General features: G+C 34.1%; 1 protein-coding gene across 2 annotated transcripts in view; it reads right to left on the reverse strand.

Annotated features, from left to right (window-relative positions):
- Positions 1-1,854: 1,854 nt before the first annotated feature.
- LOC753062 (zinc transporter ZIP10-like) overlaps positions 1,855-25,133 on the reverse strand; it is a 34,307-nt gene continuing 11,028 nt past the window's right edge. Inside the window, exons 5-10 of one of the 2 annotated variants that reach the window (XM_030999887.1) lie at positions 24,208-24,405; positions 17,816-17,881; positions 10,360-10,495; positions 8,969-9,511; positions 8,122-8,309; positions 1,855-7,032 (exon numbers count right to left, since the gene is read on the reverse strand). In XM_030999887.1, the coding sequence (XP_030855747.1) occupies positions 6,886-7,032; positions 8,122-8,309; positions 8,969-9,511; positions 10,360-10,495; positions 17,816-17,881; positions 24,208-24,405 (1,278 nt within the window). In that variant the 3' untranslated portion in view covers positions 1,855-6,885. The remainder of the gene's footprint in view (positions 7,033-8,121; positions 8,310-8,968; positions 9,512-10,359; positions 10,496-17,815; positions 17,882-24,207; positions 24,406-25,133) is intronic. The other variant, XM_030999888.1, reaches the window with a different exon arrangement.

The following is a 25,133-nucleotide window of genomic DNA, read 5'->3' on the forward strand; positions in this document are numbered from 1 at the left end:
ATTATACAAGGTATTAATAGCCTCATGATCAATTGGAAAGTTGATTTTAAGACAAAAATAATATACTAAATAAAAGAGAATAAAAAAGGGACCTGTAACATTAGCATTAAAATGACATACACAATGTACATGTAAGGGATATTGAGACAAATGTCCAGTTGCATTTTTACACATGTAGTAAATAAAATGAACCTCTGGATATCAAATATAACATATCATATATCTCAGTATCACATTGACTTCATGACGACAATATTTTGTCATTTGTGACTCATGTAATAAAAAATAAAACAAGGGAAACGCTCTCGGCGGTCTCGCCTGCATAACGCAATTCAATATGATAAACCAGAACGTCAATGACGTAGCGCTCATCCCCATCTCGCAACAACAAATATCGTAAATTTTATGTGGTACACTTTTGAACTGGTCAAAAAATAAAAATTTGATGCCCTAGAAGGGACATAATTTCATTTCATTTGCATAAAGTACCATAAATAATCAATGGAACAAAGTCTCACAATTCTGTGTAGAAGTTTAGTGTTCCAAATTTAGCTCTACCAGATAAGGCAAACCAAATCAAAATCGGTCAAGAAATGAGGGAAAAGAAGCAATTTTTGTTATTTTTGGAATAAATTGCATAAATTACCATAATTAATTAATGGAGAACAATTTCAAAATTCTGTGTAGAAGTTTAGTGAACCAAAGTTAGCTCTACGATATAAAGCAAACCAAATCAAAATCAGTAGAGAAATGAAGAAGAAGCCTTTTTTGTGGTTTTGAATAAATTTGCATAAATTAGCATAGATAATGAATTTCACGATTCTGTGTAGAAATTTTAAATCCCCCTCCTAGCCCTATCATATGAAACAATCAGAATCAAAATCGGTTGAAAAATAACGAAGAAGAAGCATTTTGAAAATCTTGATGTTGATGCCACAACAAAGTCTAAGTTTGTTGACCTTAAATGACCTTTGACCTAACCTTAGTGACCTGAAATTCTACTCACATGATTGGGGAGACTTGATAACCCTATAGTCCAAGTTTCTTTGACTAAGAACTTATACTTTCAAAATTATATCAAAAATTCAAAAACTTAACCTTAGGTTGTTTTCGATGATGATGCTACAACATAGTCCAAGTCCGTTGACCTGAAATGACCTTTGACCTTGACTTTGTGATCTGAAATTCTACTCACATGATTGGGGATACTTGATTACCCTATAGTCAAAGTTTCATTGACTAAGAACTTATACTTTAAAAATTATATCAAAAATTCAAAAACTTAACCTTAGGTTAAGTTTTTGATGTTGATGCCGTTGTCGCCGCCGCCGCCGCCGTCGCCGTCACCGGAAAAGCGGCGCCTATGTCTTGCTTTTTGCTACGCAGGCGAGACAAAAAGAATACAGAGAATAATAAAATAGGAGGAAAAAATAAAGAAATTGTGATCATTTAGCACAAAAAAAAGTATACACTTAGTCAAACAAACGGTTTAGTGATAAGAATGTGCTTCAAGATTTAAATGGCCTATCAGAACTTTATGAATGGTATTTCCAAACTCTATCTTGAGCCTCGAGGTGTTGTAATGTGTCGAAATGAAAACTACCACTTTATTCAGAAGAATCAGACGGTGTATTACTAATCCGCCCAAATATAATTTTCTTTATGAGTAACATGGTGTAAATTAAGGAGAAAATCATCCCAATGTCACGAGATATTCTTTGGTTTTAAGTGATTTTAAATGGATTGAAATTAAATGGACTGAAATGTTCAATTCATCATCACACACCATATGAATTCTTCACACATTTTGGCACACATGTTCACGAATGATCACACACACTAGTCCTGGTGAAATTCATTAAAACTGAATGCTTTTTTTTCTCATTGTAAATTCTGAATTATATAAATGAGATTGGGCAATTGGACATATAATAATAATAATAATAATAATAATAATACTCAGTTTTTATATATATGGAAATAGAAAAAAATCAAGAAGTGAGTACAGAAGAAATTAAATGATAATTACATAATAGTATTGCAAATATAGGGGGTGTATTACTTCTTACATACCAATGTCTTTTCCTCTGCATTTTACAAGCTTGGTACATTCATTTACAATATCAAAAAATCCATTATAAGAAATTTATTTACATACCTGCCAACCTTTGAAGACTAAAAATAGTAATCATTTTTTACGGGGACTGCGACGGAGCGGAGCGACAGAACGAAGGAGCGAAGCGACCAAGCAGGGGTTGGGTTTTGGAGAGGGCTGTCCCCCCTCCCACGGTAGGGAGCCTTTGGTATTTTCAACATGTAGGAATGCCCTTTTCCTTCACTTTTAAACTCATTTTTCAACACTTATGCAACCCCCTCCCCCACAAAAAACAAACCAAAACAAGGACTAAAAGCTCAAATTCCCCTGATGAAATAGAACCCGGAGGAGAAAAATAAAGGGCTGTGCATAAGCGTGTAATGAGGTACTCGAGTACACTCCCAGGCTTACATGCAAATACTCAAATACATTTTTTTATTTTACACCACCATACTACGGTAGAAGTAGAAGTATGATATACCAGGCCCGTCATCGAAAACTCACACGATTTTACTTTGAGTTGCAGTTGAACGCGCTGATCTAATAAAAATAATAATAGTAAACAATGCTGATTTTAAACCAAAGAGGACAGAATAATTTTTCTCCGAGTCCAAACACAAATCTGGACATTTGGTCACAGTTTCTGAGTGTTGAGTTGACAGTGATTGAGCTGTGAAACATTTTTACCCATGGTACCATGTCGGTGCTCTCTCCCGGGCACGGTTAAGCGTCGGCCTGGACAGTGCCAGGTGAACGGGCACAAAAAAAAAAAATTAAAAAAATAAGTAAATAAAAAAAAAATCGTTATTTTGTGATACAAAATCGTAAGGCGTAATTTAAAACAAAAAATCATAATAATTACACCAAAATCGTAGTAGTTGGCAGGTATGTATTTATACATGCAGATTAAGCCAATATAACTCCTTACAAGGATTTTTAATCAGTACCTTTACCTTGTGGTATTAAATGGTACAACTACAATTATTGACAAGAAACAAGTTACACGCCAAATTTAAATGTGTGACGTAAGAATTTTCAAAGAACAAAATAACACTATTTTTTAGTAACAAACTTGGTAAAATACATTCAGAAAAAGCGAAAATACATGTACTATCCTTAAGTGTATATACATATCGATTATACATGTGTATTTAGTCTGCTGCAGCTATTTTTTGTTACCATCACCTAATAGCCATTAGGTCACAAGTAATGTGCATGTGCATTGGATTCTGTATACTTAGACCACTCAAGTACAAAGTGGTCTTTATAGACAGGTGGTATCTCTGGCTACAGCAGGTTAGACTGTACATGTATATATATATTAACATAGCACATGAAACCAGATAATTGTTGTTATAACCCCATCAAACAACTGTTATAGTTTGTCTGTTTTGAGCCCGAAGGGCATCAACTCATACACTTTAACAAAGAGTCAACAACCTTCTGGCTCTTAACATACATTATCAAAGCTTTGGTATCAATCCTATCATCTGTATAGATAAATAAATCTGTCATAAAAAGTAAATATCTATAGTGACAGAAAACGTCCAAAATATTTGAAATATTTCTGTGAGAGGGCCATCCCTAAAATGCAAACTAGAATAATTCAAGAATTTTAGTTTAAATCCACAATATGTCCGAGATTTGAGCCATTCAAGAACCAAAGAAATCACAAATTTCAAATGACTAACTTTTGACTTTTGTACTTTCATCCATAATTAGAAATGTATATCTCACTATGAATACTGTGTAGAAAGCATATGAATCCACCCCAGTAAACTGGCAAAACTACTCTAAACACTTGATACAAATAGACTGATTCTTGGTTATTTGTCTTACAATAAAAAAAGAAATTTATAACACTGATAAAGGTGATAAAAGGTTTGTGAAAAAGTTACAACACCACCCCAATAAACTACCATTTGTTTAGACACAACATCAACACTTGCGAAAACCATTCTGTCAAAAAAAGATTTGTTTCTATCAATAGCACTTGCCTTTGTAATGGTCTCAATGTCCACTTCCCAATCTAAGCATAGTCAATTTATAATAATAATAATAATATTGGATTTTTATATAGCGCACTTATCGACCTTGCAAGGTCCTCAAGGCGCTAAGAAATGCTGCTTGAGTTGACATGTCAAGAAATGAAACAAACTAGTTCCTATTGAGATGTATAGGAAGACCAATTGAATGGAACAACATAATAGGTACTCTCGTGATCGGTGAACAAACAGTCATCATAGAACACTCTTTGATTTCAGAACAGTTCATGACACATTGGACAATGAGCTATACAAATATCTCAACAACAAGAAAGAGAGAACATATCACATATTCGATCATTAGCTGAACTGTTTTTCTGCAGTTGTTATAATAGGTAACTTTTCTTGGCACTTTGGATCCTAGAAGCAGACAAATCTCTAAATGTATTAAGTAATTAAGCAATATAAGCATTTCCATTTAAAGTCAACAGAAACGCGCACACACACACACACGATTGCAAAATGTTCAATGCGGTTTCGGGTTGGCACATACGGCACAGTAATAAATTCAGAATAAAAAAATAATAATAGCCTAAATGCTACTACAATAATAGCTAGGCTCATGATTGACATTGTCTCAATCAAGTTTGAGGTTTTCGTCCATTTCATTTGAGGTATCTGGGCAAGATGTTGTTAAATACTTGGTGAATTCACATTCTACTCAAAGGTTTTATTTCTATCCATGATATATAAGCTTAATAGAATAAACCTGCTTCATCAATTAGGTACAGGTTTATTGACAACTGGTGCAATGCAACAGGTACCTGGTACCTTCTATTCAAAGGCTCGGAACAAACACAGATTTATTGCAAACTGGTGATATGCCAGCTCGTCTACCTCCATTTAACTGGCTATAACCAGTTTATCATTTAACTGGCTATAACCAGTTTATCTATTAACGTATCAATCTATCACTGTTTGCCTGAACCTGTTTATTCTATATACCCAAGTTGTATTATGGAAAATAGATAACAGCAGATCAGAATGTTTATTAAATATGATTGGGAGGAACTTAAACGAGCTGGCATTGGGCCAAAAGGCAATAAACATATACATTGAATTCCAATGAGTTATGAAGTTACAATACTCACTTATCGGTTACTCCATCACCTTGAAACAATTATAGTTTTGATTTCAAGACCACAATATTTTATTGACATACCACTGCCTTTGACCCCTTTAATATTTCATTTAAAATGCTCAACATACATGTACTCATGCCATTTTCTATGTATGATTGGCCTTTATAAACGTATGTTCATTTGACCGACAATGCAAAAGTCTAATCTTTTCCACGCCATGTACAAGCAGCTTCCCTCATTATTCTTTACCCCCAAAACCCTCACCAAACAGGAGTATAACAATAATGCTTTAAGAACTATGCTTTAAAGAAGCAAGCATTCAAATACTTCAACAATAGGTTTACTATTATGAGGCAAAGATTATGGTATCAACAATTTACACAATATTGCACAAGTAAAGTTCTCAGTTTCTCTTCCAATATCAATACAGAAGTTAAACTTGGCACCATGTAATCATTGTACACTATTTCTCCATGAGCAGGAATTGATCTCTGTAGCTCTATGGGCCTAGACAAATAACATGGTTTACATGTATGTCTCTATATTCAAGGATCCCATTTTAGCAAGAGTTGCTATTGATTCACAACTCCTTTGGAAAGCAATTCATATACATCTGTTCCTATCCAAAAGTAAGAGATTGAGACCAGACAGGATGGTACAATGCCAATTTACAAGCATGCCTTTTTAATGAGGCTATATACGTGGATCAATCAATTTTATTACTTGTTCCCTGATTTAAAGATAAACTTGAGTTCTGGTAAATGTAGAAAATAAATTCTCACAGAATCCAGCGAAACTCACACTGATTGTTCAAGATTACAAATAATTAGCATGTGCCAAACAAGTTTGGTAGAAAATGTATGCTGGCTGAGTTATGAGCATAGAAAGATAAGGAAATCCATGTAAATAGACTCGATACCATGTGCTGTGCAAATGGGAATTGTGGTTTTTATCAAAGATGATCCCCAGTATTAAAGTTTTTGTGCATTTTTTAAATTTTTTTCACCCAGTCACTGGTTCAAACAACCAATCTACTGCAGGATAAACAATCCAGAATAAATCATAGCCATTTTTTCTCAAGATACGATTCCAATAACAGAGCTCGAGATTAGCTTTAATTTTGTGGCAAGCTGCTTATCACAGTAGCATTTAAAACAACAACCAGGTGCAGAAAAATATAGAAAATTCATCACTGTACAATCCAATATGTGTGCAAATAAACATTGCTTTGGGTGGATGTATTTGGGTAATTTGCCAAAGCTACTGACAATACCAATTCTATATGCGTATCGCCTGCTTATTATATTATAAGGTGTTGTCCTATTCGTGACCCTACTGCAATTCACAAAGTTCATGACATTCATGTGAGCAAAACCTTTTCAAAAGTAATATTCAGCTTATATTTATACAGAAGTATGGGTTCAAAGTCTGCCACCTATCTTTCTTTTTCTTTTCTTAGAACTCAATGGAAATTTCTGTAGCTTCCACAGGCCTGAATGCAGATATTTGTTAATACCTTTATATCATCAGTGTTGGATGAGTATGGCACCCACTCCAACCCTTTACACTAAAAGATAGAGAGAGAAAACACAGTGCAAACGGTACAACACATTTGAATAGCCATGACTACTGAATTTCTCAAAGAATCGATCTTTCTTTGGTATTAAGCAAGTGCCTCTATGAGGAGTTCTTCGTAGAGCGCGATAATGAGCATGGTGCCGACCCCAAACAGGGCCCCAAGGACTTGAAGCAAGAGATGGCAGGACTTATTGTCGGTGGTGACGTTCATGCTTTCTACCATCTCAGGGAACTGGATAGAGAGAAAGAGAGAAGAAAAAAAAAAGATTAAGCATCTAAATTGGTCTTCATTCACAAATGATGCCATAAAATAAAAATAAAAACGGCACAACAAAATGAATACTACTTTTGCATGTAATTAAATGGCAGGTGAGAATGAAAAACAATAGGAACTATGCACTGCAGAGGTTCAGAAGTACATGTATTCTCAATTGCTAGTGTGCTATGAGGTACATATTAATGTGAAGGGCACTATATTTACCCTTTTTTGTTTTTGCCAGAAAATGTTCTTTTTTTTTATGACAGTGAACCACAGCAGGTGTAAAAGAATCCTTTGAAGGTTACCTCTTGGTTTCAAGTAATATTGAAGAAACAAATGTTAATTTCTTAAAGCATTTAAAATGTTCATGTCATGGTTGGAACTACAAATTACTATCCATCAAACAAGTTGATGAAAACAGTAAAAACTCAGTAATAATCAAATAAATATGACGTCATTGAAAACGATAACATTATATTCAGAATTTCAAAATTTACATTGATTAATCGGAGAACGAGTGATACCATTTGGGTGGACTTTCCCTTAAAATCTGGTACACGTACATGTATTATGTCCTTTCCAGGATATGAAACCATTGTTTGGAGATAGACAGATATATGTCAAGGTCAGCTTCTCTTCTCATTTGATTTGTATACTGTTCATTCCTTTTCATTGCAGTTGATTGGTAACAGTGTCGTGTCTCCAAATCAGACTTTAATTACTTACAGTGAGCTGAACACACTAGGCAACTTGGGCTTTATTTTTAGTTCTTTGATGAACATATAATCCCAGCTTTTTTTCATTTGACAAAAAAAAAATTGCATTTGTTCTCGGTATCTATTTGTAATAATGAAATGAAATGAATGGATAAAACTAAGTCAACAAGGTAACTTAGGATTTATTTTTAGTTCTCTAATGAATATAAACTCAGCTACTTTTCTTTTGAAACAAAAATTATGTTTGTCCTTGGTATCCATTTTTAATAATGAAATGAAAGGATAAATCTAAATGTGAGTAGAATTACCAATTTACACATTCAAATGTAGAATGAACATGGCTTACCAAATCTGTAAGTGCTATGTAAAGGAACGCTCCTGCAGCTAATGCAAAGACCCATAGACTAACGGAGCTGAGGTGTCCTATACTGAGGCCTATAGCCATGCCCATGTAGGCCAAGATGGACGAGACTGCTTGGAATGCCAACGCTTGCTTGATGCTCATGCCGCCTCGTAGCATCACAGCAAAGTCACCTGGATGTGGATGGATATAGCAGGAGAGGTGGGTGAATGGTTGAATGGGTTATTATGGAGAGAGGGGGAGAAAGAGAAGAAGGGAGAGAGAGAGAGAGAGAGAGAGGGACAGAGAGAAAGAGAGAGAGAGGGACAGAGAGAGATAGAGAGAGAAACAGAGACAGACAGACAGACAGAGACAGACAGACAGAGACAGACAGCAGAGACAGAAAGACGGAGACAGAGATAGAAACAGATACATAGACATAGAGACGGACAGACAGACAGGGTTATAATAGGTCAGAGTTAAAAAAATAAAATAGACGGTCGGCAGGAAGAGAGGGAGAGAGACACATACAGACACAGAGAGAAAGACAGAAAATCCAAAGGTAAAAGTTTAAAAGTAGATAAATGGGTGACATATAATACAATGGTTAAAAATGGCCTAATAGAAATACATAGGAAAGCCATTAAGTTCTTCCACAGGCAGACTATAATGGACTTGGGATGAGACAATATAACAGCAAAAAGTATGAAATGAAATTTTGCAAGTGTAAACTAAAGTAAAACAGAAGGAGAAAATATGACCCATATATCTGTCAATGAGAATGATGCCTGATTAAGTGCTTTGTTGAATTCCATTATGAAGGCTGAACTTTGAGCGGAGGAAGAATTCTTACCAAGTTCATGGGGTATTTCATGGCACATGACCGCAATAGCTGTACTCAGACCGCCTGCCAAGCTGTCCGCAAAGGCCGCCCCAACGATGAGCCCATCCGTGAAGTTGTGCACCCCATCACCCATCACAACCATCCAAGCAATCGCAGAGATGCCCATCTTCCCTCCAGGGGCGTGGCTGTGTCCATGGTGACTGTGTCCATGGTGATGGTGATGGCCATCACTATTACTGTGTGGGCGGTAGGCGCGTTCATGGTCCTGCAGACCATCGTTGGGATCCTGAGAAGACGAAATCCCATCGGATTCACGCACCTTCTTTGGAGTAGAAACACTAAAGAGGCTTGGATCCTTGCATATACTTGTCGACACGCCTCCATAGCTTGTCTCCTGGTCCTTTTTCATGCTCAGATCGAGACTAGATTGGCTTTTCTTCTCTTCCCTCTCTTCATCTATTTTCTCTTTGTCCGTGAGCTCTGTGTGTGGTATAACTGATGATTTGTGCTTGAAACTGAAGACACCAGAGTAACGCTCATTAACCACTTTAGCTGAGGGGGGGGGGGGGGGGGGACAAAGCAGAGTGTAAGAAGAAGGAAGAAATAGTAATTCTCTGGTAATTTTTTTTCTTCATCGAAAGTATTCATTTATCAGAATAGATACAATCATTATGTTCCCTAAAGTCATTCATTTCACAACACGCCTTTAAACAGCAATGATAAGTAATAATCATCCAACCACATAACTTGTATCCTCAATTACCCTAATAATTGACTGGTAGCTTACTTGAGCAAACACCCCTGGTTTCAACAGAAAATGTAATTCACATCCAATCAAAGGTTACAATAAAATACCAGAAATACAATCGCTATTATGTTCAATGGCACACAATCTGTTGTGATTGAGCAAACTGATATCAAAGAGTTATGAACCCGTTAATGAATGCATCACTTCTTTTATTAAAGATTGAAGTCCTCAAATATGAGTTAAATCAGCATGAAAGTACTGTATAAAGGGTTATTTTATAGTTTGAGGAAACTTCCAGAATATGAATGTGCTAGTTGTTATGCATTAATCGCTTCCTTCCATACTTTTCAACTATAAACTTTCCCCAAAAGGTAATACATATTTTCTGTTGTGACAAGTTCATGAGCCATGTCATTAAATGTACAACATTCTAGTCATTGTCCTCAGTGGAGAAAATACACGGGGGCTCAGGGCGAAATGCCCAAAAGAGCCCCCGAAAATCATAAAAGAGCCCCCTTAAATTTGCATAGAGTTCAATGCAAAAAATTGTTTAGAATGTTATTTTCATGCAGGCAAGGTTGAAAAGTAGCCCCCGAAAAATGAATATTAATTTTTTCCCTGATTGTCCTTCTCAATCACCCCAAAGACTTACCTTCATCTGTCCCTCCCTGATGCATCATGGGAATGAGTTCATGAGCCGTGTCGCTATGGTTACATAACTTTTCCCCTATCTCTTGACTTCCCAGCGCATTTTGGTTTTCCTCTTCAGAGAGAGATTGCTTTGATTCCTACAAACAAAATATATATTATAAACATTAAAAAAAGGAAAAATGTTATCATACGAACAGAGATTTTTACCCAAAGAAACAATAAATAAGAACATATGATCACCCAGGGCCAAATTCAATACAGGGTTGCAATCAAAATGTAATCAATTTCAGAGTTATATTTGATTTGATTTGATTTGATTTATTGGTTTCTGCATCTTTTTTTTTCTTTTTTCATCATACATTTTCATGAACATAATATGGTTTGATACAATATTTTAAGTGTATATAATTTTATACAGATAATGAACGAATTTAAACAAATATATTGAATGCATAATTAACATACATTAGATGCAGGAGGGCTACAGAAATAAGCAAAGTAGCTTGACGTGCCTTAACTTAGATACAACAACAATAACAAATACAAATAGAAAAGACTGACTTGCAGAGAAGAAAAGGAAAGGGGAGAGAAGGAGCGTTGGTAATAACACAATAAATCTCGTACATCTGCTGATTGAATGCAGGTTCATTCATAAAATGGCTAAGCGATGCTAGGTCATGGACGAGTACACATCATTATTGAATATATAGTCACTGTACACACGAACATGAATACAGTGTCATGTATTTGGAATTGGAATTGAAATTAAACACAAGGCGAGTTGCCACCGACTTGAATCAACTGTGGCACGGTGTATATAAAACAGGCCAAGGTCAGTGTTAGAAAGTAGATAATAAATACCAGACATCAAAGGGCAAGCCAAACCAGTATCTGTCTTTCATGAGCACAACAAGGTAATATGGAACAGATTACATGACATGGAAACTCTTGTTTACTCATACATGTCTAAGTACACTCATTCCCTCATTCAACATTAGGGTGCTTTCATGCAGGTGTACACAAATACAACATACCGTAAATCTCCGTGTATGAGGCGCACTTTTTTGCGCCGAAAAAATTTGAAATTCGGGGGTACGTCTTATACACAGGTACAGAATTTTTTTTTTTTTTTTTTTTTTTGGATTTATGGCGCTATGCCTGGCAATGTCTCCTATGTTTTCTATGTTTTCTATAACAAATGGTGTACCACAAGGTTCTATCCTAGGTACTCCATTATTAGAAAGATAGAGGATGCTATTCATATCATGCATGACTATTGATGTTTGGCATAGAACACAGTGCTTCTGCCAGGTGATGTGATGAGGCTGGTGTGGGACACTTGGTATCATGAAGCCTTAGACTGTTGTTACTATTATTTGTGACAAGTTCACAACTTCTACTGCACCTCGATGTAAAATGAAGGTCCTTCCCCGCGTGGGTTTTCGGCAACAAAACAACAACAACAACAAAACAAAAAACGATTTTTTTTTTTTTTTTTTTTTTTTTTTTTTTTTTTTTTTTTTTTTTTTTTTTTTTTTTTTTTTTTTTACCCCCAAAATAGGGGTGCGCCTTACACACAGAGATTTACGGTAGCAATTTTTCACAAGAGATGACACAGGCACTAGCTTACATTGGGGGCATTGAAGCATCACGTTGCACATTCACTCTACAATTTCTATTTCTATTCTATTTCTATATAAATAATGTGAACTAATTCCACATTGTCCTATTGTTTCTGTGCCACTCTTTAAATAGTCTTCAACACTTGATGCCAAAATTCCTACTGTGTGACCCTATACTCAAACACAAGAATGTTCTCAAATAAATGTTTGAAACTTATGTTATTGTATGTATGTGTGTGCAAATTGAAAGATTATAACATTCGCAAGACATTTACAAAAAACCCACCTACATAACTATATACTTATTAAAAACATTCTTGACTTACAAAAAAAATCTGAACTTAATCAAATATTCTCAAATATATCATCGGAACCTAATCAAAGTGAGTGCAACTTGCATGAATATATAAATCACAAGGGAAAAACCTCTCACCTGTATATTCGTTACAAGTTATTCACACATAAACTTATCAAAACAATAAACAGTTAAAAAAAGTACATGAAAGCTATTTTAAACCATATATTGATCATCCTGAAATCAATAACTTTTTAAAGAAATTCTACACCATTAAAGGTAATACAAAGTTAAAGAGAAATTTTGAAAATTGGGTGGATAGTGATTCTTTACCATTTTGATTTTTTTGGATGCCCCTGTGGATGTATTATAAGCACAAGAAAATTTAACCCCTAAAACACTTCTGCTCTTGAGAAAAATTGAATATAAAAATTTACCGGTGCTCCCGGTAAATTTTGATCAATTTCAAATAGCTCCTACAGCCGTACAAGAATAGCTAGTTAGCTACGACCAATTGCTTCTGTTTGCAATTAACAAATTAGTCATGGTAGATTAGCGTGACACCTAGCATTAGGAGGTTGGCTGTTGACACTGTGGTTGATGGTTTGAAGGCCAGAAAAAATATGGGGAATGGAAAAATTCATACAAACAACATTAAAGGTAATACAAAGTTTTGGGAATTTTTGAAAATTGGATGGTGGTGATTCTTTTCAATTTTGATATATTTGGATGCGCCTGTGGATGTAATATAAGCACTAGAAAATTTAGCCCCTAAAACACTTCTGCTTTCGAGAAAAATTGAATATAAAAATTTACCGGTGCTCCCGGTAAATGCTGATAAATTTCAAATAGCGCCGTACGGCCGTACAATTGTAGCTGCGACCATAAAAATTTAAGAATATGTAGTTGTGATATATAATTTCTATTATTATTCCAAATTTCTCATTTATGTATCTTTTACATTCAATTTGACATGTTTTCTTATTGTTGCAATTCGTATTGTATTTTACATGCACTGTAAAAATATGTACAATTTAGCCTGTGACTGAGTCATGTTTAAATAAATCTTTATTAAATTGAATTGAATTAGAATAAAACTTAATTGTGGATTAAGTGTCAGATTACCTAGAAACAACAAGAAAATTTTCACCACATCCGTGAACAGCTGTACGACACTTGTGACAAATGCCCCCCCCCCCCCCCCCCCCCCCGTCAGTTTCTTACATTGAATTCTCAACTTCCACCTTGGACCCAATACGCTCCCTAACTTCAATACTAAACCTAAACCTAATTCTAAACCTACATATTTATTTGATCATTTCCAGATAATCATACATGCCAACATTTGAAAATCAGAAATCTTTACAATACAAATTATGCTATTTAAAAAAAAAAGAGGAACAATCCTAACTCTCCTATTCAATACTACAGACAAATTTGTACAGGAAGAGGAACACTTGCATTAAAATGATAATTATCTTCTCCCAAAAAGAGGAATGTTCCTCTTTAATCTGAACAGTTGGCATGTATGGATAATGTGTCGCCAGAGCAAATGCCGGGTACATCATCCCATAACCCTGACTAACAATTACAATATCAATCATCTCTAAACTCTTCCAGGAATCTTCAATAAGGATGAGGTTTTTATCATTATCATTATTTCTTTGTTGCAACCAGAACTTATGGTCGGATTTCAAATGAAAATAAAAATACAAAAAAATACCTAACAATAGTAAAAGTACCTTGAATAACATCAAAGTAGCTGTAGAGTCTGAGTGATACATAAATATATATAAATAACAATGTGGTCACTACAATCAAATTATTATATATTATATAATAAATTAATGTGCTCATGAGTAATTAGGGTAGCTACATTTATAAATTGAGCAGTTTATAATGAAATTGATCATAATAATAATCATAATAATAATAATAATAAATTTATATAGCACAGCTTTTATACAAAATATATTCGGCTGCGCTGGATAATGGATACAAAAAAATTTAAACAGTCACCAATCTTACTCAGAATCAAGTTATGAGTGATGGTACAGCTAGTGTATCATCTTTCAACAGATGATATGCAATATTTACTACCCATTGTTTCTTTTCTCTGTACTTTGTATTATTATCTGAGGACATTGGAGCCCAGCCTTTGAAAGGCCAATGGCCTCTGCTGGCTCCTCCATATTCTTTGTATTATTTATATTTATATATTTGCTTTTATGTATAATGTATTGTTAAATGTATTTTTATACGAGAAATGGAAATAAAATGAACTTTGAACTTTGAATACCTGCAGCTTCTAAAACACACAAGAATTTTAATTATCTTTCATGGTTGTATGTTTAGCCCTCCATCCTGTATCTGTTTTGTGTTATTAAGTAAACAATATTGATTGACAGCAAATTGAATCATAACAGCAGTGCCAATTTTTCAATAAAGCTATACCGTACATCTGGGAAATATTTCCCTTTCTAAAGATGGGTTCATGTTCCAAAATATACAATACCAAAGCAGAAACAAAGCGCATTCGTACATGGCATGTTAAAATGTTTTCATCAGTATTGGTCCTATGGAAATGTTGGACAAATGAAGCTATAGAGTGGTGAAGTGTGACGTCATCAAAAATCTATTTTTAGAATTTCTCAATTTTTTCTTCATATTCCGAAAGAACATCAAAAATAATGTGCTAATGTCGAAATCCAATTAAATATGTTAAGTATTGGCTGAGATATGACCATCTTATTGAATATATGTCCTATGGGAACTCAGTGTTATATGCTCTGGCTCCTAACCATTAGGAGCCAGAGCATATAACACTGAGTTCCTATGGGGAGTATATTTATTCAGATGGTCATATCTCAGCCAATACTTAAAGGGACTTTGTAACATTGTTCAGATGAGAGATAGTGGTGCTAAGGTAGTGACTTCAATGCTAGATGTACAATTAAAGATAATCTGAAAGTTTGAGTGAATACGGATCATTATTCATGGTACAAATTGGGAAAAATGATCTGATCGATTCCTTAATTCTCCCAACTATATTATTCTACTTCTATTCTGCTACTTGTCAAAGCCTGTTCAGCATCAAGACAAGGACAATTTAATTACATTTTAGGTGAATGTAAATCTTCACAAAGCAATAAAATGGCTCTACATTCCATTCCAGACAGTTAAGTGTTGACAGATTTTTATAGCGTGTTTTATGTATTTTTCTCATGGAAAAACGGTTGGGAAAATTCAAAAATGGTTGGGAGAATTTACTGTTAATCACTGTTAGAGGGTGCCTCACATCGACGCCTTCAAAGAAAACCATAGATATCTTTGTGGTTTGAGAATTTGTTCAGGATTTTTTGCATGTCAGAGGGTTAGTATAGTAGAAGGAATATAGTAAGTAACATTTTATACAAAAATTAAGCAATTTTTTTATTAACCTTCAACAATGTTACCGAGTCACTTTAACATATTTAATTGGTTTTCGACATTAGGACATTATTTTTGATGTTCTTTCGGAATATGAAGAAAAAATTGAGAAATTCTAAAAATAGATTTTTATGACGTCACAGCTTCGGTACTCTATAGTTCTTGTTTGTTTGTTTTTACCCTACTGTTAACAAAGCATCTTATAAGTAAGCAACCAGGGGACTGAAGGCTTCCTCTCCAAGGGACCTGATAAAGCACATGGACTTGGTTTCGAACCTGGGATTTCCCGGTTACGAGACCACTGCATGCTCTAACACTAAACCATCATGCCTCCTGCCTATCTGTAGCACTCAAGAGTTGTCTACAAACCACAATAAATAATCACTGCCCCCCCCCCCTATTTCAAACTAAATCATGCCAGAGAAAGAAAATAAATATTGATCATTCATTTCTTTAATACCAGCATATGACAACTATAGTTGCAATTCAGATTTGATAAGCAAAGTCTACCATTTTATTGCTATGACTAATTTGTGTCTACAATTTGATCTCTAGGTAAGTGAATATTGCAGCACTTGGACGGAGGGGAGAGGGATGCAGGTGCAAGGGGAACGGTTTCCTTCGAGCAAGATCGAGCAAAGATTGTTTCTTTTCATGATGCTCTCATCGAAACATTTCTCTGAATTCTGATTTTTTTTTTAAAGGTAATTTACTGATGGTTCGTTTTCATAAAAGGATAAGGGAGAGAGATTTAGGCGCAGGCTTTCTTCTTTATATTGAGCAAGGATTGTTTATATTCAGGACACTATCACTGAAATAAACATTGTTGAAAAGGTAACTTACTAATATAGCAACATATGTCACAGAGCAATCATGCATCACACTTACCATGTTATTCAGAAAATTTCTATTCAGTATTTTAAACTACCGGTAGGTCAAAGTATATCACAATTATGAATTGTTGACCGTTTCCCATCAAATCCGAACTTTTAACAAAAACTGCACTACTTTTACGAACAAATAAAGCATTCTTTGAGAAAAGAATAGACCCCCCCCCCCCAACCCCCCAACCCCCCCCCCAAAAAAAAAAAAAAAAAAAAAAATTGAAGAAAATAATAATCCAAAGTTAACAATTTATTTAAACGGGAATTGGCAAATTTGTTTTTAAATTGAAACAATAATTAGGCAGGCTCATTGCAGCATTTTGTCCAAATGGAACAATGTTTCAAACCCAATGAAATGATGAAAAAGGCATTTAAGTCATAATTAAACTATAAATTTCATTTCGGACACTCGTTGAAACAATAAGTAGCACAGGAGAGGTTAAATGGTGTAGAGTTTAGCTATGTCCATCAGAACATTACTAACATGCCCACAAAAGCATGCATGCATTCAACATCCAAAAACAATGTAACACTGCTTAATATACACTGTGCAGGAAAATGGCATTAGGATTATGAAAGCAGCAACTGTAGGAGATGAAATTACATTTATGTGCAAAAAGTATCACAATGACAACTATAGCTCAAGTACAAGATATTAAAAGACAAACATGACACATGCAGTGATAATAACTACAAAAGAAAGTGCAAAATGTTTTAGTAATTAATATCATAACACAATCAAGGAAGATGTGCTGATTTCATTAGAACAATCTAAAATCATGCATGGTGAATTTGTTAGGAGTTAAAAACTACGGGATTAAATCCATTTCAAACATGAAACAAGAACACATGCAAACTAATTCACTGTCCATGCTTATGTGGATATTTTTTTTCAAGCAACAGTATCATAGCGCAATAAGAGAAAGTATGCTGGTTTCATTAGAGCAGAATAAAATTTGTGGTCAGAAGGTTAGTTTTAAAAAGTTAATAACAAGTACTTAAATTAATTCAAACATGAAATGCGGAAAATTGAAAACTGGAGAACAGTTCATGCCATTAGTGTGCACACCAAAGATTTTAGAGGGAAGTGGGTGGTTAGAAAGCTACATGTATACAAAACATCAAGTGGCACGCAGCAAGTCACAGAAAAGGTGATCTAGACACAACATGGTGCAACACTCAAGAGCCAATGGTGCATCTTCAAGTGGGCGTGGCCTGATAACTTGCCTCATCGCTGTGGTTACTATGGCAACTAAGCTCCTGCTGACTTGGCGGCTCCTCAACAAGTGTTATCTTAAGTTAGCATTTTTAAGTGGGAGGAAAAACACCAGGTAATAAACAAATTGTAAGAGAAATATTACGGTAATTCAAAGACTGGGTATCCTTGAGTGAAATAGCATAGAATCTAATATGTGCAAGGGCACAAAAGTGTTACATATGAGGTGAATTTTAAAAGTCAATTATAGACTGTGGCAACATTATTTTTGTAATCTGCAAACCTTATGCAACATATAGCTAAAAAATCAGACCTTAGCAAATTGCCGTTAACAATCAGTAGCTAAATATCACATCATCAGAAATGTTACGTACATAACTCGGTGTCCACTGTCCACTTCATGCTGATATTTCCCTTATAATTTTACTTTTTCTGACAAAGTACATTAGATGTTAAAACATTCTGTAAACAAAACTTAAAACCATTGCCATATCAACTTTTTTCAATTTAGTTATTAGAATATGGCCAAAACAAATGTGGACACCAAGTTATGTACAGTACATCTTATTCTCTACATGCTTTCTCTTTGCCTCATTGTCAGATAAGGTTTTGCATTAGTCTGATAACGACTTCAATTGAAGGAATGATGTGTTTCCTGAATGAAACATAATTTGCAATGTGTAAATAGTTTGTAAACTACTATTACAAGACTGAAATGTAAGATTTTTGTACTTAATCGTACATAACTGTGGACACCAAAAGTAAGTAGTTTTACATTCAAATAATAACTTCTTGTTCCTTAAATTCAATAATTGTTTGTTTAAATGAAAATGCAGAAGGGTGCAATTCATGCTGTATGGAATAAATAAATTTATTTATGATAATTATTTCAAATTTTTGATTGGTCGTAACGTACATAACTCTGTGTCTTTTCATAATGGTGTCTTAGTTATGTACATGACATGAAAAAGTTCAAACTGCAATATTTTGTAATATTCTTCTCACCAAATCAGATGTGTGTATGTCTTATACATTTTTTACTACCTTACCATGACAAATAACTAAATATAGGTGGTCTTATTGGAAAAACAAAACATGGAATACGTACAAAACTGTCACGTACATAACTCGGTGTCCACATTCATTGTTGATTAAATAACACATACAAGTTAAAATGCGGAATCCAATGTTATCAGTGCTCTTCATTCACCTATATACACCATTACATTGTCATTTTGAAAGTATACAATATGTTTTTGTATAGATTCTGGTGCACTGGTATGTACATAACTGCAGGACACCAAACATTTTCCATTTACAGACATCTAAATATTTTTAAAACCATGACCCAGAATGAGATGATCTGATTGGAAATCAAAGATAAACTGAAACTAAACTTTATAACATTGCAAGCTTGTAAATAAATCAATTATTTATACACCATTCTTCAGTTAGTAAGGTTTGAAATTTGCAGGACACCAAAGTTATGTACATATCACAAAAATTGTATCACATGTAAATAGAATAAGAAAGTAAAATACTAGGAATTAACTCAACAGAAATGTTAATTATTACATAGCTTCTACATCAAGATGAAAATAAATCATAAGTTTTGCATCCAATTAGTAAAAATCTGGTAACCAATTAGTGCATGTTTTGAATGTAACATTAAAAGTGCTGAAAATAGGCCTTTTTTCATCATAAAATTGCTCTAAAATCTTTAATTTGAACTCAATGAAGCTGAAACCTTGTTTTGAGCTTCCCCAAATGATACTTTGTAATATAAAAATGCTAATTTGTTTCTGGGTCTCATGGTTTTGGATAATTGAACAATTTTCCAGTGTTCAATCTAAGTGTACCCTTGATCTGAGCCTTGCACACATACACAATGTGGAAGTTAGTATCTTGTTACTTTTGTACCCAAAGAACCGAATTAATTTGAACAGTTCCTATGAATATATTATGAATTTCAGTTTCAAATTACCTCTGATTTCATAGCTTAGAGGCAACATGAAACATGTTAAAAAAACAATGCCTCCAGCCCTTCCTACCGTGGGTGGAGGCATAAAAAGTGAATATCATGATATCTACTTTGACATACCGGTAGCTGAAATGTACACAAAAATGTATAAGGCATTTATTGTGAAGCTGGATTAATATCATCACTTGTAAAAATATATTCAGAGGTTCAAATGAACCAAGGGATTATATAATGTAAGTGACAATTGCTTTATATTTGATTTCAAAATCAGATTGATAAAGCAACAAAATGTTGACAACTTGATATGGAAGTTCAGGTAACTGCTTAATCAATACAAAGAGAGTATTTCACATCATATTTAGCAATATATTGATACTACCACTAAATTACATGTACATATCTAAGTAAAATTAGTCACGTAGCCTTAATTTTTTTGTTTTTTTTAGATTGCAGGAAATACAAGATAAATCCCCTGTCAAGTGACAATTGAAATAAATTATGGGTTACAGACACAGCCAACAAAAGCATATGCCATACATTGGGGGGGGGGGGGGGGTATCAAAATTCAACTAAATCATTGTGTTAAATTTTGATTTTTAATAGTGACCATGTGGTGTTAATGCAGGGCTTAACACTAGTTTCAGGAGCCGAGTAACAAGAAAACCACAAAATGTCACAAAGTCTAAAACATGTCACAGACTCCTGAAATCTAACTCCAGACACCAAGCAAAGAATGTAATGTCAAGTCCACTCTATTCATAATGCACATAAGAATAAGACATTTTATGACAAAAACATGATCAAACTCTATTGAGTTTTACAAAATTCCTAATGACCTAAGTCCTCCGTCAATATACATTTTACACAACTGAAGGGCAAAAAGTAATAGAAAGGAAATTTGTTTGACCGCATACATGTACTGTATATTTTTAATAAAGCAAAAAGAATTGTGGAATATATTTTTTTTAAATAGTCCACTGTCAAATTTAATTTTCTATCTTGTTTCCATGCATACAGACTTTGGACTTTCTTTGCCACTGCTATTTAAAAGCTCAATGACAAGACATTGAAAAGTTCACTTCCCGCTTTGCAGAGAATAAGATCCTTGACATACTGTAGAATCCATATCTTGTCGTGTAGAGAAAAATAAACCAGCGTGTGACCTGACCCCATAAACCACGTTATTAACCATGAACAAACAAATGATATGAACAACATGTACACAAAAAAAACATAGAATAGGAAACCACAATTTGGGAAACCATATTAAAACACTCAACTATCATTCTATGTCAACATAGACTTCATGTTCAAACTCAATTACATGACACTGCCAATGAACTCAAGTCTTCTTTATTGTCATTTGTTGGCTCCTTCCACAATTGTAATGAGTATCATTATGTTCCTATTGTATCTTTCTTGTTTCATTCCTCTTTGAATTTCATACTGTCATTCTAATCATAATATTATTGTCATTGTTGACAGCAGTTTGTTACGTATCTTTTACTTGATGTTTCTATTGGTACTTCAATATACATTCATTGTTCACAGGGGGAGAAGAAAAAATAATCGATAATGAAAAATATAAATTAGGATCATAATGTTCCTATTGCATCTTACTTGATTCATTTCTATTTCTCTTTGTATTCATACTGTCATTATAACCACAATCATATTGTGATTGTTGACTAGGCCTATTGTTGACACCAGAACAAGTGTCCACGTTTGTGTCACATATCTTTTAATGAATGCTTAATGCTTTCATATGTACTTTAATATACTTTCATTGTTGTGGAATACAAATTTGAATGTCACAAATGAAATTGGGTATCAAAGCGTTAGTATTGTTATCTAAATCAATTAATTCTATTTTTCTTTGTATTTTCACTGTCATTCTGATCATCACTGTTCTGTCATTTTTGACAGCAGCAAGCAATTCCTACTAATGTAGATGTATATTCATTGTTGTAAAAATTAAATAGATTTGAATATAATAAATCATGATGCTCCTATTGTATCCTACTCAGTTCATCTTCCTATTTCTATATTGTCATTCTAATTGTATCTGAAATATTTCATTTCATCATTCCTAAACAAAATCATCCAAAACAAAAAATAGAGACATAACTATAGAAAAGACAACCAATGATGAGAATGAACTTGATGCTTTTTCTACATACTATAATGTACATTCACTTATCCCTTACATTTATAATCAAGTCTTCAAGAATGAATGACAGCTGAATGAGGGTTATATCTTTGTTTGCTTCTGATATGTAACAATAAACAATTTTTATGGTAATTAATGACCCAAGTTCCTTAACCCTTCAAGTAAAATCACTTCTGAATTACGTGAGCTTTCTTTTTAATGAGAAGAGAAGCGCTAGATCATGTTTCATTTACACCCCCATAAATCAAGTCACATAATTTGGGTAAATGTTGTTAATCATCTTTTTGGGAAAAGATCAAGGTGCATGTTTTCTTGTTAATGATAAGAGAAGTGCTAGATAGCATATCATAATGTTTTGTTTAAACCCCCGTAGGTCACTTTACATAATTTAGTAGATGTTGTAAATCATTTCTTCTTTTTTTTGCAACCGAACATACACCAGGGGTGGCTACTTTGAAAATAGGTGCACAACATTCATATAATTTTTGGTAGGTGTTGTAAATCATTTTTTTTCTTTTTTTCGCAACCAAAACTTTAAAAATAGGTGCACAACAGAGCAGCTTTTTTTCTGAGATAAAGTACAGAACAAAGGAAGCTGTTAATCTCCATCATACAGAAAATTCTGTCCCAAGGAGGAGCGGATGGCTCCTCTCCTTGGGACAGAATTTTCTGTATATATATATATATATATATATATATATATATATATATATACTTTATAATTCAAATAGAATTTCAAAATGATTAACTTATGATGCACTTTAGTCACTTTTGGGAAACTGGAAGAACTATAAAAAAAAAAAAAAGAGGTTGAACAAGCTAGAAAACTGGAAATATGCTTGAGACAGTTTTTTTTTCTTCTTCATTGAATCGTGCAGAGTGCAAACCCTTTTATTTCTTCCATTCTATAATCCCTTTCAAACAACTAAAAAGATGAATTCCTGGGGGGAAAAGTAGTATAAACAAATATTTAACTTCTTGTTCCTATTCAAACTCGATTTCTAGAACACGATGTGAACTATCATATTAGGCGATTGAATGATGGGGGCTTGATGGGGGCGTTATAAATGCACACGAGATGTGACGAAAATTTTGAACTGCATTTCTCTTGTGCTCACAGTTCAGATAATAGTTATGTAACATACAGGTCTACAGTCCACACGTATGCAAGCCTCATATAATCACCCGAAGTGGGTTTTAAAATGCATTACTGAATTACTGTGTCAAAATTATGAAAAGAAAATATGGTTTTGTTTGCTTTTGACAAAGATCTATGGACTGAAGTATTGGACAAAAGTAAATAGATAAATGCCGTATGGCAGTTAAAGTAACAAAATCAATATTTGTTTAGCAAGACAAGGTGTTGATACCGCATGGAGGTAGAGTAAAAAGGTCATATGACATAGGTTTACGCATGGCTCAATGTATCTTAAATGATCTATACTCAGTAGATAGTTGCTAGTTGCATGTACCGAAATGCAGTCAAACCCACTTTAGGGACCATCAGTATAGAAAAACCATTTTTAATATCCATTAAATATGCTTTCTCATTGAAATCTGTACTAGAGGAACCTGCCTATAAAGACCACTTTTCATGTTTCCCTAGAGCAGTTCTTATAAACAGGTTTCACTGAATAGATGTTTGATGTAATATTTACGTCTATTTGAACTTCAGGGGGGTGTTTCACAAAGATCCTAAGTTGAACTTATCTCTAAGTTGGACTTAAAAAATATGGAAAGCCGTTAGCATCTTTGAAAATGTTTTGTAAAGTTTTTTTAAGCGGTATAAAATGTTGATTCAAATCAATCATAATTTTCTATTGTCAAGGAGATTTCATGTTCTTGATCTGGAATTTATAAAAAGTCTAAAATACTTGAATTTTCGCTTTGAACATATTTTATTTTAAGGCTACAAATGGCTATCCATAATATTTAAGTCCAACTTAGAGTTAAGTTCGACTTTGGATCTTTGTGAAACACCCCCCAGGTAACATATTGTTTGTTGAGAGCCAGAAGGGCTCATACCAGCCCTTCTGACTCTCTAAAGGATAACAAGAAGATAAAGAGGTGATAGATAGATTCCAAAAATGTCTCAAAACTCTCCTCTTTGACCATGACCAATAACTTCTTTGATAATTTTCACGTAAAGCGCTGTGAAACAACAGTTAGTTTGTAAGAGCGCTATAGAAATGACTTTACAGTATTGTATAGTAGAGTATTTTGGATAAATGGTCAAAGTATGTAATACTCACAAGCCTTTTCTTGGGCCTCTTTTGGCACATGCGCATGGTCTGCTCGAAGATGAAGAAGCTGAAGATACCCAGGAGTACCACGCACCCTCGCCACACCACCACATGCTTGCTGGTCTCTGGCTCTGGATCCAGGGTTTCATGGGGGTGTGCTGTATGCATGGTCGATGGGTCCTCCTCGTGCCCATGTATCCCAAAGGCCTGAATGCAACAAAAAAATGAATGAATCACTGTTAAGGTTTGTTCACATATGCAGCAGCAAACTGCTGTGCTTTGATTATCATAGGTTTTTTTAAGCGTACTCGTACCTCGATCATAACACACATACACAAGTATGCGTGGGAACTTTGTTGCATGCAACTACTTTTTTTCAAGCGCACTTGCCAGTCTTTAAGAAACACACAGAAAAATTCAAGTTTATCGGGGCACACGTAAGTGAGTCTTAATTCTTCTTATGAACCTCCTCTTGGTATACTGTACCTACCTTCACTCAAAAGGTGAGTATTTAATTAATTGCCTTCCGGTATTTCTTTTCAGACTGACAGGCCAACATACATGTAAATAGTAGGTCGACAAATTGCAAGCACTGATCCAAGAACAGTGCAGAAATATCAGTGAATAGAAGAGAAAGATTTAATTACTCATTAATAAAAAAACTTGTTAATATCTACTTCCATTTAATTGCCAAAATAATACAATTTACCTGCATTTTTTCCCCTGTGATTCCGCCATTTTCAAAGGTTTCTGAATGTATACTGTACAATTAATATTTTCAATAATTTAAAGAAGGTAGTTGAATTGTGCATATCTATCTTTGAAAATTAAACTACTTTAAAAGTTGTAAAATTTAAAAGCATAAAAATTATAGTTTAGCAGGTTTAATAAGAAAATTTTCTCTTCAAGTAACTTTTTGCACTTGGGAAGCACAA

The sequence above is a fragment of the Strongylocentrotus purpuratus genome, unplaced genomic scaffold (assembly GCF_000002235.5).
Source record: "Strongylocentrotus purpuratus isolate Spur 01 unplaced genomic scaffold, Spur_5.0 spur5_scaffold_6, whole genome shotgun sequence".
Taxonomy (NCBI): Eukaryota; Metazoa; Echinodermata; class Echinoidea; order Camarodonta; family Strongylocentrotidae; genus Strongylocentrotus; species Strongylocentrotus purpuratus.